The sequence below is a fragment of the Taeniopygia guttata genome, chromosome 28 (assembly GCF_048771995.1).
Source record: "Taeniopygia guttata chromosome 28, bTaeGut7.mat, whole genome shotgun sequence".
Classification (NCBI taxonomy): domain Eukaryota; kingdom Metazoa; phylum Chordata; class Aves; order Passeriformes; family Estrildidae; genus Taeniopygia; species Taeniopygia guttata.
Genome location: NC_133053.1, coordinates 766,312 through 781,983, shown reverse-complemented (window position 1 = coordinate 781,983; position 15,672 = coordinate 766,312). Strand labels below are relative to the sequence as shown.

At 60.7% G+C, this 15,672-nt stretch overlaps 2 protein-coding genes across 2 annotated transcripts in view; both read right to left on the bottom strand.

Annotated features, from left to right (window-relative positions):
* Positions 1 to 632: 632 nt before the first annotated feature.
* On the bottom strand, positions 633 to 6,351 carry ISYNA1 (inositol-3-phosphate synthase 1). Its single transcript, XM_032743860.3, has 11 exons — positions 6,090 to 6,351; positions 5,041 to 5,165; positions 4,759 to 4,920; positions 3,898 to 4,027; positions 3,633 to 3,826; positions 3,047 to 3,196; positions 2,754 to 2,969; positions 2,515 to 2,679; positions 2,303 to 2,416; positions 2,006 to 2,223; positions 633 to 1,023 (listed from the first exon to the last, which is right to left on the bottom strand). The coding sequence occupies exons 2-11, from the start codon at positions 5,152 to 5,154 to the stop codon at positions 825 to 827; spliced, it is 1,662 nt and encodes a 553-aa protein (XP_032599751.3). The 5' UTR covers positions 5,155 to 5,165; positions 6,090 to 6,351; the 3' UTR covers positions 633 to 824.
* A 3,468-nt stretch (positions 6,352 to 9,819) lies between these two features.
* Positions 9,820 to 15,672, bottom strand: part of ELL (elongation factor for RNA polymerase II) — a 51,773-nt gene continuing 45,920 nt past the window's right edge. The window contains exons 10-12 of the mRNA XM_030256638.4: positions 14,626 to 14,797; positions 13,711 to 13,755; positions 9,820 to 12,779 (exon numbers count right to left, since the gene is read on the bottom strand). Of these exons, the coding sequence (XP_030112498.3) occupies positions 12,675 to 12,779; positions 13,711 to 13,755; positions 14,626 to 14,797 (322 nt within the window). The 3' untranslated portion in view covers positions 9,820 to 12,674. The remainder of the gene's footprint in view (positions 12,780 to 13,710; positions 13,756 to 14,625; positions 14,798 to 15,672) is intronic.

Here is a 15,672-nt window from a genome sequence, read left to right as displayed (position 1 = left end):
GTGACCCCCCCCCATAGGTGTAGTCGTTCTGTGTAGGGACCCCCCCTCATTTCTAAACTTCTAGATCCCCCCCATTGCTTATCGAAACAAAAATGGGGGAACACCCCCCCCAAAAAAAAGAACAAAAAAAAAAAAGAAAAAATACAAAAATAGCAAAAAAAAAAAAGAAAATAAAAAGTCCTAAAATGACAAAAAAAAAAAAATCCACGACCTCCCCAACACCCCCTCCCCCCCCCCCCGCATCAATAAATGTAATTTGATTTTTTTTCAGAAGGCGGCGATATTTGGGTCTCACTGGGGGTGGGGGGACCCCAAAACCAAGTGAAGGGGGGACCCCAAAACCACACCAAGAAGAACGAGCTGAGGGGGACCCCAAGAACCAAATAAAGGGACCCCAAAACCAGGTGGAAAAAACCTCACAAAACCACGTGATGGGACCCCAAAACCAGGTGGAAAAAAACCCCACAAAACCAAATAAAGGGACCCCAAAACCAGGTGGAAAAAAAACAAAACCAAGCGAAGGGACCCCAAAACCAGGTGAAGATCCCAGTAACCACCAGGGGACCCCAAAAACCAGATGAGACCCCAAGACCCGAGCGAGGGACCCCAAAAACCGGCGGGGCGGGCGGGGGTGACGCTGCGCTCGGGTTTATTGGTGGGTACGAAGCTTCATTCACAGTTTGGAGTCGCCGTCAGCGATTGGGGTGGGGGGGACGACCCCCCAATGGGGAACGACCCCCCAAATGGGGAATGACCCCCCAAACGGGGAATGACCCCCCAAAGCCACCCCATTGCCCCCCACCCCCCCGGAGGCTGGCAGGGGGTCAGTCGGTGCCGTCGATGTGCAGGGGGGCGCGGGGGGCACAGGGGTGCCCGTTGAGCTGGGTGGGCGCTGCCGGGCTCTTCTTGGGGTGCAGGGGGCAGGCGGGACCCCCGGGACAGGCCCGGCCCGGGGTGGGCGCCGGGCGCTGCATCTTGTGCTCCAGCAGCATGTGGGTCTGGGGGGGCAGCCCCAGGCAGGCCCTGGGGGCACAGAGGGGGTCAGGGGGCACCCTGGGGGCACAGAGGGGGTCAGGGGGCACCCCGGGGACAGGGGAGGGGTGCTGGGCACTGGGGGGGCTGGGGGACACGGGGAGGTGGGCGTGGGGGGAGTGGGGTGGGATTTCAGGCACTGAGGGGTGGGATGGGGGTCCAAGAACCGGGGGAGTGAGATGGGGGTCCGGGCACTGGGGCAGTGAGATGGGGGTCTGGGCACTGGGGGGTGGGATGGGGGTCCGGGCACTGGGATGTGCTGCTGATGAGTGTTGGGAACTGGGGGACACTGGAGTGTGGCACCTCCAAGAGTTGGGCACTGGGAGCAGCTGGAATGGGGCATGCCAGGCACTGGGAACCCCAAACTTTGGGAACCCCAGGCTTTGGGAACCCCAAGCTTTGGGAACCCCAAACTCTGGGAACCCCTGACACTGGGAACCCCAGGCTTTGGGAACCATTGACACCGGGAACCCCAAACTTTGGGAACCCCAAGCTTTGGGAACCCCAGGCTTTGGGAACCATTGACACCGGGAACCCCAAACTTTGGGAACCCCAAGCTTTGGGAACCATTGACACCGGGAACCCCAAACTTTGGGAACCCCAAGCTTTGGGAACCCCAGGCTTTGGGAGCCCCCAGCGTTGGTTACTGGGAGCCACTGGTGCTGGGCACTGGGATCCATTTGTTTTGGGCACCCCCGGGGTACTGGGGTCTGTGTGTGGGGACACCCCGGGCACTGGGACCTTGCTCCCCTTGGGCACCCCCGTGACTGGGAAACGGGGACCCATCCGTGCTGGGACCTCTGGGCACTGGGACCATCATACTGGAACCCACTGGTGACACCGGGACCCACCCCCAGCACTGGCCACTGCAGGCCTCGGCCTCCAGGACCCCCGGATTTGGGCACTGGGACCCCCTGCACCCCGGGGTGCCGCCGTGGGCAGCAGGGTGGTGGCACTCGGTGCCCCCGGGTACCTCAGGATGTTCTCGATGCAGCTGCGCTGGCGGAAGAGCGCGTTGACCACGGGGGTGCCCTCGGGCACCAGCGGGGCCTTGCAGAGGAAGGCGAGGATGGAGAGGACGCTGTGGAAGCCCTGGAACTCGGGGTCGGCCTCGGTGCAGAAGGTGATGCGCTGGCACAGCTCCGTCAGGATGGCCAGGTCCAGGATGATGGGGCTGGCCAGCAGCGAGTCCTGCGGGCGGCGGGGGGCTCAGCGGCCGGCGTGGCACCCGGGGGACGCCCCGAGGACGGCGCGGTGGCCCCGCACGCACCTCGCAGGTGTTGTGGATGACGATGGTGTTGGTGCCGCCCATCATGATCTCGGAGGTGTACTCGTCCAGCGCCCGCTTGCTGTCCCCCACGTAGGGCACGTACTTGATCACCACCTGCCGGAGCCACGTCCCCGTGTCACCCCCGTGTCACCCCCGTGTCACCCCCGTGTCACCCCCGTGTGTGTGTGTCACCCCCCGGCCCCCCGACTCACGCAGTGGTCAGGTTTGTCCTGGGGGCCGTAGAGGACGGGGTTGGCCTGCACCGTGTCGTCCACCACATTGCTCTTGGAGATCTCCTTGGAGCGGAACTGCTGCGGCGCCGACAGGTTCTTCCCGTCGTTGTTGCCCAGGTGGTTGTAGCTCACGATGGACTTGGTCTGGGCAGGGGGCACGGACGGGTCACCCCCTGTCCCCTGCGGCTGGGGACGCCCCCCTGGAGCCCCCCACGCACCTTCAGGCCGGCGCCCACCAGGAAATCCACCAGCACCGACTTCAGCTTGGTCTGCCCCGACTTGAAGTCGTCGCCGCCGATGAAGACGCGGCGCTGGGCGGCCAATTCCACCGCGCCCGGCACGAAGGTGTTCTGGGGGGAGCCGTTGATGTAGGCGCAGCCCTCCAGCACGCTGGCCACGGCGAAGAGCGTGGACGGGGACACCTCCAGGCCTCGCTGCGGGGACACGGGCGGCTCAGCGCGGTCACCACTGCGGGGCCGCCACCCTCCCGCTGCCCTCGGCCGCCCCTGACCTCGATGGCGCGCAGAAGGTTGTCGGCGGTGTCGTTCAGCCCCGGCACGATGTCGCAGAACCTCTCCGTGTTGGCCGTCCACAGGACGATGACTTTGTCCACCCCGCTGCTCTCCTTGAAGTCTCGGATGTCCCTGCGGATCTGCTCCACCTGAGACGCGCGGGGGACGTGTCAGCTCGGTGTCACCACCCGCCCCGGGGCCCGTGTCCCGTTCCCTGCTCGGTGCCACCACCCCAGGACCCCTGTCCCTTCCCCTGCCTGGTGTCCCAGGCCCGTGTCCCCTCCCCTGCCCAGTGCCACCATCCCAGGGCCCGTGTCCCTTCTCCTGCCCAGTGTCCCAGGCCCGTGTCCCCTCCCCTGCCCGATGCCACCACCCTGGGGCCTGTGTCCCTTCCCCTGCCCAGTGCCACCACCCCAGGGCCCGTGTCCCCTCTCCTGCCCGGTGTCCCAGGCCCGTGTCCCCTCCCCTGCCCGGTGTCACCACCCCGGGACCTGTGTCCATTCCCTGCCCGGTGTCCCAGGCCCGTGTCCCCTCCCCTGCCCGGTGTCCCAGGCCCGTGTCCCCTCCCCTGTCCCCTGCCAGCACCTGCTCGGCCATGGAGCCGCTCAGGACGTTGTCCGCCCGCTCCTCCTGGTTGGCGGCGATGAATTGGGGGATGTAGATGGAAGGTCGGGGCTTCATCTTCTCCATGTGCGGCCAGAGCTGCTCCTGCAGCGGCCACTCCAGCACCTCCGCGCGCCTCATGGCCTCCGCCAGGTTCAGCGAGGAGATGTCCCAGCCTGGGGGACACGGGGTGACCCAGTGCTCGGGGTGCCCCGCGCCGCCGGGGTCCCCCCTGTGTCCCACCTACCGTCGAAGACGATGTCGTTGGGGTGCACCATGGGCAGCAGGTCCCGGAAGGGCACGTAGACGTCACCGGAGGGGCCGGTGCCCAGGCAGACGGTGGAGGCTTGGAGCAGGGAGCCGTAGTAGTTGGCTGTCTGGGGTGGCACGGGCGAGGCTGAGGCGCTGGCACGGGGAGGAGGGGTCCCCACGCCCCCCGAGTGGGGGGCTGGGGCTGCAGAGCCCCTCGGCAGGGGCCCAGAGGAGATCGGGGTGCAGGACACCAGCACAGCTCAGCTTGGTGTCCCCAGGGCCCAGGACCTCCCCGGGATCCTTCTGGGGACACCCCAGGGACACCCCAGGGACACGGTCCTTGCAGGGGTCACACTGGGGACACCCATGCCACTGAGGTCACACTGGGGACACCCCAGGGACACGGTCCTTGCAGGGTCACACTGGGGACACCTATGCCACTGAGGTCACTGTGGGGACACCTTCTAAACTGGGGTCACACTGGGGACACGCCTCTTGTGGGGACCCTGCTGGGGACACCCGCCTCGCTGGGATCAGACTGGGGACACCCCCTCACTGAGGTCACACTGGGGACACCTGCCCTGCTGCAGTGACACTGGGGACACCCCCTCACTGAGATTGCACTGGGGACACCCCCTCATTCAGGTCACACTGGGGACACCCACCCTGCTGCAGTGACACTGGGGACACCCCCTCACCGAGATCACACTGGGGACACCCACGTCCCTGGGATCTCTCTGGGGACACCCCCTTGTAGGGGTGACACTGGGGACACCCCCCTTGTAGGGGTGACACCGGGGGAACCCCCTCCCTCAGGTGGCACTGGGGACACCCCCGGCTGGCTGGGGACACCCACCTTGCGGCCCGTCTTGGTCATCCAGGACAGCCCCAGCCTGTTGGCCAGCACGGCCGCTGTCACCGTGGTGCCGTTGTTGCCCCCCCAGCCCACCAGCATCACCCCCAGGCGCGGCACCTGCCGGCCCGTGCGGAACGTGAAGCGGGTGGAGCACGGCCGCACCTGGAACGGAGAGAGAGGGCACGGCTGGGCACGGCTGGGCACGGCTGGGCACGGCGGGGCACGGCTGGGCACGGCAGGGACCAGCGGAGCCCCCCGCGCCCCCCGGAGCCCCAGGCCCACCTTGGTGACACCGTTCTCCCTGCAGACGTGCGCGGTGCTGTAGGTGTACTTGGCCTCGATGAAGTCCTGGCTGTAGGTGACATCGGGGCTGTCCACGAGGAACGGCTCTGCCATTGTTCCTGGAGCTGCAGGGGCAGGAAATGGGTGGCAGCGCCGCTGGCCTGGCACGCCGGGCCCCCTCCGCCCTGCTGGGACGTGGCTGTGCCACCCGTGGGGACATTGGCTCCCTGCCCTCCCCCGGGTGGCACCGGGACGGGCACTGCGGCCCCTTCCCACCCGTGGGGCGGGACACGGGGGGTGTGGGGGGACAGCCTCACCCCAGACCCCACAGAGGGCCCAGAGAGCCCGGGGGGCAGCACGGACTGTCCCCTCTGTCCCCGTCCTGCCCGGGGCAGCACGGACTGTCCCCGCTGTCCCCTCGCTGGGGTGGCGTGGGGGACCGGGGTGCTCCCAGGGGACGTGGGGTGTCCCTGCGTGCCGGGGACGTGGGGGCTGTGTCTGCCCTCGATCCCTGCGGGTGACACAGGTCGCTTCCAGGTGACGTGGGGACAACCCCGCACCCTGAGGTGGCGCACAGGGGACACGGGGGTGTCCCTGCTCCTGAGGGTGTCAGAGCGTGCAGGGGACATGGGGACAGAGGCTGTCCCGGCTCCCAGGCATGCAGAGAATTTGGTGACAAGGGCGGTCCCTACGCCCTGGGGTGACAGATGGGGCAGGGGACGTGGGGACCAGAGCTGTTCCCACTCCCAGAGTTGTCCCAGCGGACATCGAGACCAAAACTGTCCCAACTCCCGGGGGTGGCAGAGGGGACACGGGGACAGAGGCTGTCCCAGCACCCCGGGGTGGCACAGGGGACACGGGGACAGAGGCTGTCCCAGCACCCCGGGGTGGCACAGGGGACGTGGGAAATGTCCCTCTCCAGGGGAAAGGGCATTTGGGGACAGTGGGTGTCCCAGCACCCCGGGGTGGCGGGGGACACCGCCCCGAGGGCACGGGGGGGACACGGACCCGCAATCCCGAACCTCTCCGGGGGTCAGTCCCGCACTCACCGGGCCGGGCCGCGCCGGGCGCGCAGGAGCCGGAGCCGGTGTCTGAGTCTGTATCGGTGCCGGTGCCCGGTGCCAGCGGCTGTGCCCGGAGCCCCTTGTCCGGTGGCGGTGCCCTGTGCCCGGTGTTCGCTGCCCAGTGCCGACAGCCGGTGTCCGGTGTTCAGTGCCCGACGCTCGGTGCCCGGTGTCGCGTGTCCCGTGTCCGGTGCTGCCCCGCGGGGACGATGCGATCGCGCTGCGGCCGCCCCGGCTCCCGCCGCTTAATCGGCTCCGCGGCCCCGCCCCGGCCCCGGCCCCGCCCGGCCCCGCCCCCCGCACGTGCCCACCGGCACCGGCAGCCCCGGACCCCCCGGGCCCCCCGACCCCCGCTCCGGGCACGTGCGGGGCTCCCCGCACCGGGGTGGGCGGCGGGAGGTGACGGGCGGGAGGGGGGAGCGGCCGCTGACCCGGGAAGGGGAAGTGTCGCCGGGGCCGGTCCCGGGCCGGGACCGGGGGTCCCGCCGCCGCCTTCCGGCCATTGACAGCCCCGGGCCGGCGGCTTCCTGCGCCCGGGACCCGCGGGCGCCTTCCCACGGCGCCGCTCCCACGGGGCTGCCAGCCCGGCATCGGCACCGGCACCGGCACCGCACAGCCCCCGTCCTCCGCTGCTGCCGCCGGTGTGGGCACCCCGAAGGCCGCGGCACCCCGGAGCCCCGGGCGTGGACACCCCAAAAGCCACGGCTGGCTGGAGCCGCTGGAGCGGAGCCGGGAGCACCGGCAGCCCGGACTCCCCCGGTGCCCCCGGTGCCCACCCCGCTCCCCGCGGGCGCTGCCGGGGGCACCGAGCCCCGTGTGCGGCCGCACCCCCCGTGCGCACCGGGGAGCGCCCGGGGCCGGCGCAGAGAAAGGGTCGTGGCCGCCCCCCCGCTCGGCCCCCGGGGTCCCGCTGCCTTTCAATGGCCCGCCCCGCTTCAAAGGGGCCCCGGAGCCGCAGCAACGCCCCGGCCCCCTCCCCACCCTCGCTCCCCGCAGACACGGCGAGGACAGCTCTGCCCTCCTCCGCCACCCACCCCGCTCCTCGGGGCTCGCTGCCACCGCCACCCACCCTCCGGCTCGCAGCGGGACCGACCCACCGGGACCGAGCCCGGAGGGCACCTGCGGCCCGGCGGCCGCGGGGAGAGGCGGCGGCGGAGGGCACGGCGGTGCCGGGGGGCACCGCTTGGCCACGGAGGAACAATGATCCCTTGGTGCCGGGCTGGAGGACAAAACGAGCCCCGCGCTGGAATGCCAGTGCCTCAGCAAATTATTGAAACAAAAATAACATTTCTTTGTACAATAATCCTGGGGCGGGGAGGGTCCGGGCAGCGCTGCCAGGGGCCCAGAACTGGTATTTTTCCACTGCTTTCCTCTTTTTTTTTTTTTTTCCCTTATTTTTTTACTTTTTTTTTTTTTCGCCCCCCTCCCATAACTCCCACCATTGTTCCTTCCCCCACTCCCTTCCCACTCCTCCCACGCTCGGCACCGCATGAGCGGGGCTCCCTTGTTCCCGCTCGCCCAACGCGTCCATGGGCCGGGAGCCCGGGCGGGCCGCCCAGCGCCTTCGCTCCCAGCTGCCGGGGCTGGCCGGGGGCCAGCGGAGCCGCAGCGGAGCCATAGCGACCGGCCCCGCTGCCCCGGCCACGGTGCCCACCCCCCGCTTCCAGCGGACCCCCGCCCCAGCCCCGCACGGGCATCCCGGCCCCGCTGCCCTCCCGGGGCTCCGCCGCGCTTCGTTCCAAGCAGGTCCAGGGCAGCACCGGAGATGCTGCGAGTGCCGGGACCGACTCGTTTGGGGGGTCCTGCCTCTGTCGTCCTGTCCCCCTCCCCACCAACAGGTCGAGGCCGACCCCGCCAACCCCAAATTTGTGCCCTGCAGCAGCCTCAGCGCTCCCTTGCCACGTTTTCCTTCCTCCACGGTTGGGTTTTTTCCCCTCGTGTAACACAATCCCAAGGCCTGGCCCTTCATTATATCCCCGCTGGCAGCTCCTCATCCTCCTCCCTCTCGCTGTGCCATCGCCCTCCCGGCGCGCCGTGCCCAAGGTCGGACCCACGCCTGCAAGGGAGGGAGCGGGGGCTGATTTTGGGGCACTGGAGGTGCAGCAGCTGCTCTGGGAGAGGGACCAACGCCATCGGACCGTGGCGAGGACAAATTATTCTAATGAGCTTCCTCCTGGTAAACGAGCCACGAGCAGTGAAGGGTGCCCAGGGGAAAAAAAACCCACGAGGGAAAAATCCACAGGGGAAAAATACCCATGGGGGAAAAAAAACACGGGGGAAAAAACCCCACAGTGCTGCATCCCTAAACCCTGGCCAGGGTCTTCCCACGCTTGTGTGACCCCAAATTAGGGGCAGTTTGTGCAAGATGTGGTGCGAAGTGACTTTTCCCAAGTGTGACCTGAGTTATCAGCGGACTCTCAGAGCCCAGGGCTCCTCCCGAGCTCGGGGATGCTCCGGGAGGACACGGGCGCGGGGATGCTCCGGTGCGGCGGGGCCGGTAAGGAGGCGGCGGCGGCGGCGGCGGCGGGAGCCCGGCTGGCTCTGGCACAGCAAACGCAGCCAGTAAATTTCCACCGGGGCAGCTCCGAGTTAATGAGCTCAATGCGTGACCCCGGAGCTGCCGGCGGTGGGGAGGAATTCCCCAGGAAAGCGGGAGGGGATGGGGACCCTTCCCGTGCCAGCGGAGGGGATGGGGACCCTTCCCGTGCCAGCGGAGGGGATGGGGACCCTTCCCGTGCCACGGCCCCGCGGGGCAGCAGCCGGCCTGGGGGAGCTCACGGAGGGTAACGGGGGGCCCGGGGTGCAGAGCTCGGCTCAGAAGCCACATCTGAAACTAAAACTGGAGGATTTGGGGATTTGCAAGAGGCTGGGCTCGGCTCTTGCTCCGTGGCCGAGTCCCACCGGTGTCTCCTCATGCCGTGCCAGCTGCAAGGACAAGGACACCTTTTAACAAATGAACCAAGACTCTGTAAAACGTTGTTTGAGCCCTGGAGGATTGTCACCTTCTCCGTAGTTTGCGTTGGGGACACGGGGAATGCGGGGCCAGCACCTGTGGCCTCCATCCCGGAGTTTGGGAGGGAGGCAGCGGGAACACGGCGGCTATTCCAGGACCGCTGCACTCCTGAGGGGTTTTATCCTTAATTCCATCTTGCCTGCTCCATCCAGCCCCGGGGATGCTGCTGAGGGCAGGGCCAGAGCCATCCACGGTGCCAGCAAGGCGAGGGACACTCCTGACACAGCGCAGGTGCCGTTTGCATCCCGAGCTGTTTGCATCCCGAGCTGTCTGTTTGCATCCCGAGCTTTTTTGGGATGGTTCAGCCAGGTGGGAAGAGGTGGGAGCTGCAGCAGGGCCCGTGCCAGGCCCGTGCCCGCCCCGGGATGAGCCTCATCCTGCAGCACCCTGAGCCTCCTGCCGCTCCAGGCTGACAGCAGCAGCATCCAGCACCCCTCCAAGCAGCTTTTCCCCCAAAAACCCCGGGGGTGCTGCAGTGGGACCCCCCGAGCTGTGCCAGGGCTGGAGGCTGATCCCAGCCCCGCTCCAGCACCTCGTCCCTCTCCTTTCTTACCTACTCCCTGCTCTGACACTGCCGCTCGCCCAAGTGACCCGGTTCCTTCCCGTTTCCTGCTTCCAAGCTCCAGCCATTTATCACCTTTCCCTTTTGAGTTTCCTTGCAGGGAGAAGCACTGAAAAGAAATCCACAACCTTATTGTCTGCTTGTTTTCCAATACAGTGAATTTATTATATGTTGCAAAATCAGCATTCAGCTTTTTTAGTGTACAAAAAAAGGACACTAGCTCTTAAGAAAAAAGATTAGGAAAGCTGAAGACTATGCTGCCTTGAAATTGTAACATTTTGGCAAAGTGAAAAGCTCTTTTGTAAACTCCAACTCCATGGCTCAATATAGTTTTTATCCACAGTACAATATTACAAAGTAAAACACAGTATCAATAAGTTAAGATCATACTTAAATCACCTAGAACTGGTTTCTATTAACCCAAAAAGCACAAAATTTTGCCTAAGCTTCATTGTCTCTAAAAAGAAAAAAAAAAAAAAAGAAAAAAAAAAAAAGGCAGATTCGACTACAATTCTTTAACACAGTCCAAAAGAAAAGTGAAGCAGGAAGTTGGTGGATGCTAATTGGGTCTCACAGTTTGGATAATTAATTAAATATTTTCAGGGTTTTTTTAATATTCAAATTTTTAGAAGTTCCAGAATATACATGTAAATGTACACAATACATCTTTGTATACAACTCTGTTTGCAAAAATATCTTATAGCAGATGTATAAAGATTGAGATCCATCTCTATCCCCCCCCCCTCCCCAAGCAACAACAACAAAAGAACCCCTCCTTTCAAAATATTAAGGATCAGGAGAAGTGTTTCCACGGAAGAATTTACTCATCCTGGGTTTGTAGCTGCTGCCTCTTCTGCCATCCCGAGTTCCGCCTCCTCAGCAGTCCAACGAAGCCCCCAGAGCCCCCAGCACTGGGGAAATTCCCCCTTTTCCACCCAAAAATCCCGGCAGGGCTGTGCAGTGCCAATCCCAGAGCGGGGCTGAGGGTTTTTTGGGACGTGCCAGGACCCCTCATCCCCCCTCATCCCTCATCCCCAGGGCCCAGGCCAGGCCGGATGGAATTCACGGATTCCCAGACAAAAATTCCTTCCTGCAGAAGCTCCAGGGGCAGGTGTGGGGCTGCCCCACCTCCCCGACCTGCAGCCCCGCTGTGGGGAGGAAGGGATGGGAGCAGAGCATTCCTGACCCCCGGCATTCCCTCCCAGCAGGAATTAACGCCCTGGGGGGTTCTGGGGTGCTCCCCCTGCGCTCCTCCTCCCACCCCCTTCTCCGCAGGTTTGGGGCTCAGCACCTGGTGGCACTCCAAGGGCCACCGTGCCACCCTGGCTGTCACCCTTCCCTCGGAGAACGGGGATGGCAAAGCCCTGCTGAGCGCCGGATGCACAGGGAGAGACCTCAGAATAAAGTGACAAAGCAAAAGCAGTGGCCCTGGCTGTGTGACAACAGTGAAATTATAATATAATAAGAATTAGCAATTTTATCTCCTATTTTTCATACAGCAGAAGGACCCACGTTTTGTTTGGGGCAAGGGGGGGAAAAAAAAAAAAACAAACTCAAAATAACTCCTTGTTGTACGAAGTGTTTCCCTCCTTAACTCTGCCATTCCTCTCCTTCAAAGGGTGAAAGGCTCCTCAGTGCAACCTCCAAGGGAAGGAGACTCCACAGGGAAGGAATCCTTTACTCTGAGATAAACGGAAGCGGGAAGAAGTCAAGTCCCACAGGCTGGCAGGATTAAAAAGGGGAGAGGGGAGAGAAAGAAAGGAGCAGCAGAGTTAAAGGACACCTTTGTGCTTTTTGGAGCGTTTCTCACACCCTGGCCATACTCTAAAACGTTCCCTTCAATCCAAAGTAAAGAATTAAATAAAAAATCAGGAAGCGGGACTGCAGGGAGAAGCTGGCTGAGATAAAGCACGCCAGTGGAAGGGATCCGCGTGGGAAAACAGCACCTTGCTGCTCTCACAAGGATTTGCTGCTGCCTTGCAAAGACACAACAGAAATATCCCAGGAGAAAGCAGAGCACCCCCCACCCTCCTCTCATGGATCAAGGAACGAAGTCACTCCTCTGGGTGACTCCTGGGTCACTTTTAGTAATACTGCAAGGAAAGGGTCCCAAGCACTTGGCCTAAAAGGAAAAGGGAGGCAGAGTTTTAGAAAAAAGATGCTTTTTTCTTTGATACAAAAATAGACCACAGTCTCATTAGCAATTAATAAAATTGGCTGCCTTGGTAGAAAATTAGAAAAGTCAAAGCCAGATGAGTCTCATCTTCCCAGCACTGGTAGCTGGAGGTGAACTGGGCAGACTGGGCAGGAGGTTTGCACCCAAATGCACAAAGCAGATTAAAAAAAAAAAAGGGGTTTTGGGGTTTGTGGTTTTTTTTGGGATCCACCTCTGCCCTGACCAAGGTGCTGAGCCCCGGGGGACCCCCTGTGCTGCCACCACCACCCCCCAAGCCCGAGGTGACAAGGACAAAGCAGGGCCAGACAAGCAGAGCTCAGGGAACGTGGTGTATTTCCGCGGAGCCGGGAGCAGACAGCTCTCATTCCAAGCAGTCCTAGCAGCAATTCCAGTTCCTCACCATTTGTAGGACAATTTGTAACCCACGTGGAGCTGGGGAATTACAACTTCATGCCAAACTTTTAATCCATGAAAACTACAGATTCTTAACCTTTGGGAGCTTCGGTCACTTTAGGCAAGTTTTCCCTTAAGTGTCAAACGCTGGCTTCAAATAAGCAGAATTTTTTTTTGTTTGTTTTTTTTTGTTTGTTTTTGTTATCCATTTGTTACATTCCAACATTCAGAGAGGCTTAAAAACTCGGGAGGAGCGTGCTGGACGTGGACATGACAGATCTGGCATCTTAAAGTCATCTCCAAGTTCTTCAACCACGAGGAATTAATGCTCGTCTCTGAAAGGGATTTTGGGCGTACAAAAGGGAACGTAACGTCCAGGGTGACTGGATTTTGGTTTGCCCTACCCAGTCCAGGGGTGAGTGGCAGCTAAAACTGCTGCTGGTCATACTCTGCTATCAGTTTTTTGATGTGGGCCAGTTTGTTGTGGAGGTATTCGCAGCGGTTCTTCTCTTGGCTGTAATTGGGGTTTGTCTGCAAAACAGAACAAACAAAAAAAAAAAAGGAAGTGCAGAGGTGGGAAAGGTTCTGGACATATCAAAGCTGAGAACAGATCATGGGATGGTTTGGGTTGGAGGGAATGCAAAGATCATCTCACCCCATCCCACCTTCCACTGTCCCAAGCCCCATCCAACACTTCCAGGGATCCAGGGGCAGCCTCACTTCTCTGGGAATTCCATCTCACTCCCTCCCAGGGAAGAATTTCCTAATATCCCACCTAAACCTCCCCTCTTTCAGCTTAAAACCATGGAAAGAAGCTTCTTCAGATCCCTCTTTGAAGGGAAGGAGCACATCTGAGTTAGGCTGGGCCTAACTGAGCTTCCAACAATCACCACCCGCCCTCTGGCCCCACCTCAGAGGCTCTGGAACAAAGATAAACTTCCAACATGCAGGGGATTTCCTCAAAGAGCTCCTAAATCCCTAAGGACAACAGGGCTCAGGACCATACTCACTTATTTAAAGGAAAAAAACCCAAATCCCCACTGGCGTGGGGATGCTTTGCATAAAATACTGACATTTTACGTGCCCCAAACGTCAAAAATCCGGGGCCAGAGCTCCAGAGCCTGATCCCAGCTGGGATCTGTGGCCCAGCAGCTCCCAGAGGATGCTGTTATCCCTCGGCCTGTGCATCTGAGACACAAACTGTTCCTTCCCCGGGGAGATAAAGGCCTGGGTGAACGCAGCCATTGTGCCACGGCCACGGCTCAGCGATCCCCAGGATCCACGGGGCACTCCCAGCTCCCCCCAAACCCTTCAGATCTGCTGGAGGGGCGGGCTGGAGCTGAACAAAGATCTGCTGGAACTGCCTCAGAGCCTGGCTCTGCTCTTGGCAAGGGCCCATCTCTTTCACTCACACCAGGGGCACCCTCCCAAAAGCCTTCTGTGGCCAAGGACATCCCCTTACCTTTTTAATTTTCCGATATTCCTGTAAAATTTGATCGTGGATGGTCTAAAAACAACAAAAAAAAAAAAAAAAAAAGGGAGAGAGAGAAAAAAAAAATAGGGTATTATTTTCAGTTCTGCTGTAGGTATCTACTGATGGCTCAATGTACACAATTCCTCCACATTCCAGCCAAAATCTGCTCCCTCCATGGCTTCCCTGGGCAGATCCAAAGGCTCTGATTCCATGGATATCCTGGAGCTGACACAGAAGGATAAAGCCCCACTCCCCACCTGTGTGACAAGCACCCGGATTCCAGGATAATTCACATTTCCAAAGCCCCAGCTGACTTTCCACCCCCCCCCACCCCCCCCAAGATCTAAAAACAATCCAGTGAGGAATTTTGCAAGGAGAAGGGGCAGGAGGTTTGAGGGACGAAGCTGTGCTTAGCACAATAGGTGCTCTGTAAAAATCTGTTTATTATCCTCGACGAGACTCACTTTTTCAAGCTAATGAATAGCTAAAACTCTTTAAAAATCACTCTGACAAGCCCAATAATGCTGCATTATTAAGATCAAAGATTGCAGAGGAACAGATGACCCCGTGCTAACTCCCCTTCCAGCCCTGATACGCTCCCATATGTGCAAATATGAGTTTTTCTGGCTGGGATACACTAATAGCTTCCAGCAGCTTTTGGCTAAGGACACCAATTGTCTCACTGAGGCCTTTCCTTGTCAACAAGTCCCATGATGTGGCTCCAGCCTGAAAAAGGAGCAGCACAGAGCTGGGTGAGGAGCATTCCCCGAAGCTGTCAGCTGTGTGCACGTTCCCCAGCAGTTCTGAGGCGGGAATTCACACACCGACCCAGCCCTGGGAGAGCACACCAGCGACCTGCAGCTCTGCTGTGTGCACAGGGAGCTTTTTCCAGCTCTTTTTCACCTTGTACTCCTCAGAGCCCTGCAGAAGCTGCTTCAGCTTGGCGTCCAGCTGGGTGAACCGTCGGGTTATCCGCTCTATCCGGGCGTGCAAGTCCCGGTACTCGCTGTACTCCGCGTTGAAGTCGTTCTTGTAGCTCTGACGCTGCTCCGAGGAGGAAATGGCTGCGTATTTTCTGCAGGGAAAAAGGCTTTGGTCAATGGGGTTTGGGGAGGGGACTGGTTTTTGGGGGGATTGGTTTTAGGGGGGATTGGTTTTAGGGGGGAATCGGTTTTTGGGGATTCTCTCTGGGTTGCGGCGGTGCCGAGCACGGGGGATGAGCCTGGTAACAGGATCGTGGATAATTTAGGATCACAGGATCATCTAAATGGGATTTTGGGGAAGGAATTCTTCGCTGTGAAGGGTCTGGGATGGAATTCCCAGAGAAGCTGTGGTTGCCTCATCCCTGGAAGCGTTTGGAGCATCCCTGGATGGTGGAAGGTGTCTCTCCCTGTGGCAGGGGTGGGACTGGATGGGCTTCAGCTCATTCCAGCCCAAACCGTTCTGGGATTCAAGTTGGAAAAGCCCTCCAAGATCAAATCCCAGCACTGCCAAGGCCACCACTAAACCACATCCCCAAGTGTCACATCCACACGGATTAAAATCCCTCCAGGGATGGCGATTCCCTGTCCCAGTGAAGAAATTCTCCCTGATGTCCCATCCAAACCCCCCCTGGTGCAGCCTGAGGCCGTTTCCTCTCACCCTGACTTGCATTAAAGTAGCAAATTATGGAGGCAACCACCGGGGATTGTTGCCTTGACCTCCTGTAAAACAAACAATGTTTGCTCCCAAAACTTCCTATCTCTGCCAGATAGGGTGGAATGGGCAGGTACAGCCAAGCCTGGAGCAGCTGGGGGTGGAGGAGGACACTCAGATAGTGCTGCTACAGCTCCTCTGACTCCTGCTGGCCCGCAGAACATGCAGTTCTGCCTCTGTGCCAGGCATTGGAACAGCAGGAATATGATGCTTCCAGTGTTAAGAGTCTTTAAAGGAACACAAAAAGCATTGAGC

Coding starts and splice junctions, on each gene's coding strand:
- ISYNA1 (XM_032743860.3), bottom strand. CDS start 5,154: ATGGCAGAGCCGTTCCTCGTGGACAGCCCCGATGTCACCTACAGCCAG. Junction 3,827..3,897: donor CAACGACATCGTCTTCGACG/GTAGGTGGGACA, acceptor CGTGTCCCCCAG/GCTGGGACATCTCCTCGCTG. Junction 3,197..3,632: donor GCGGCTCCATGGCCGAGCAG/GTGCTGGCAGGG, acceptor CGCGCGTCTCAG/GTGGAGCAGATCCGCAGGGA.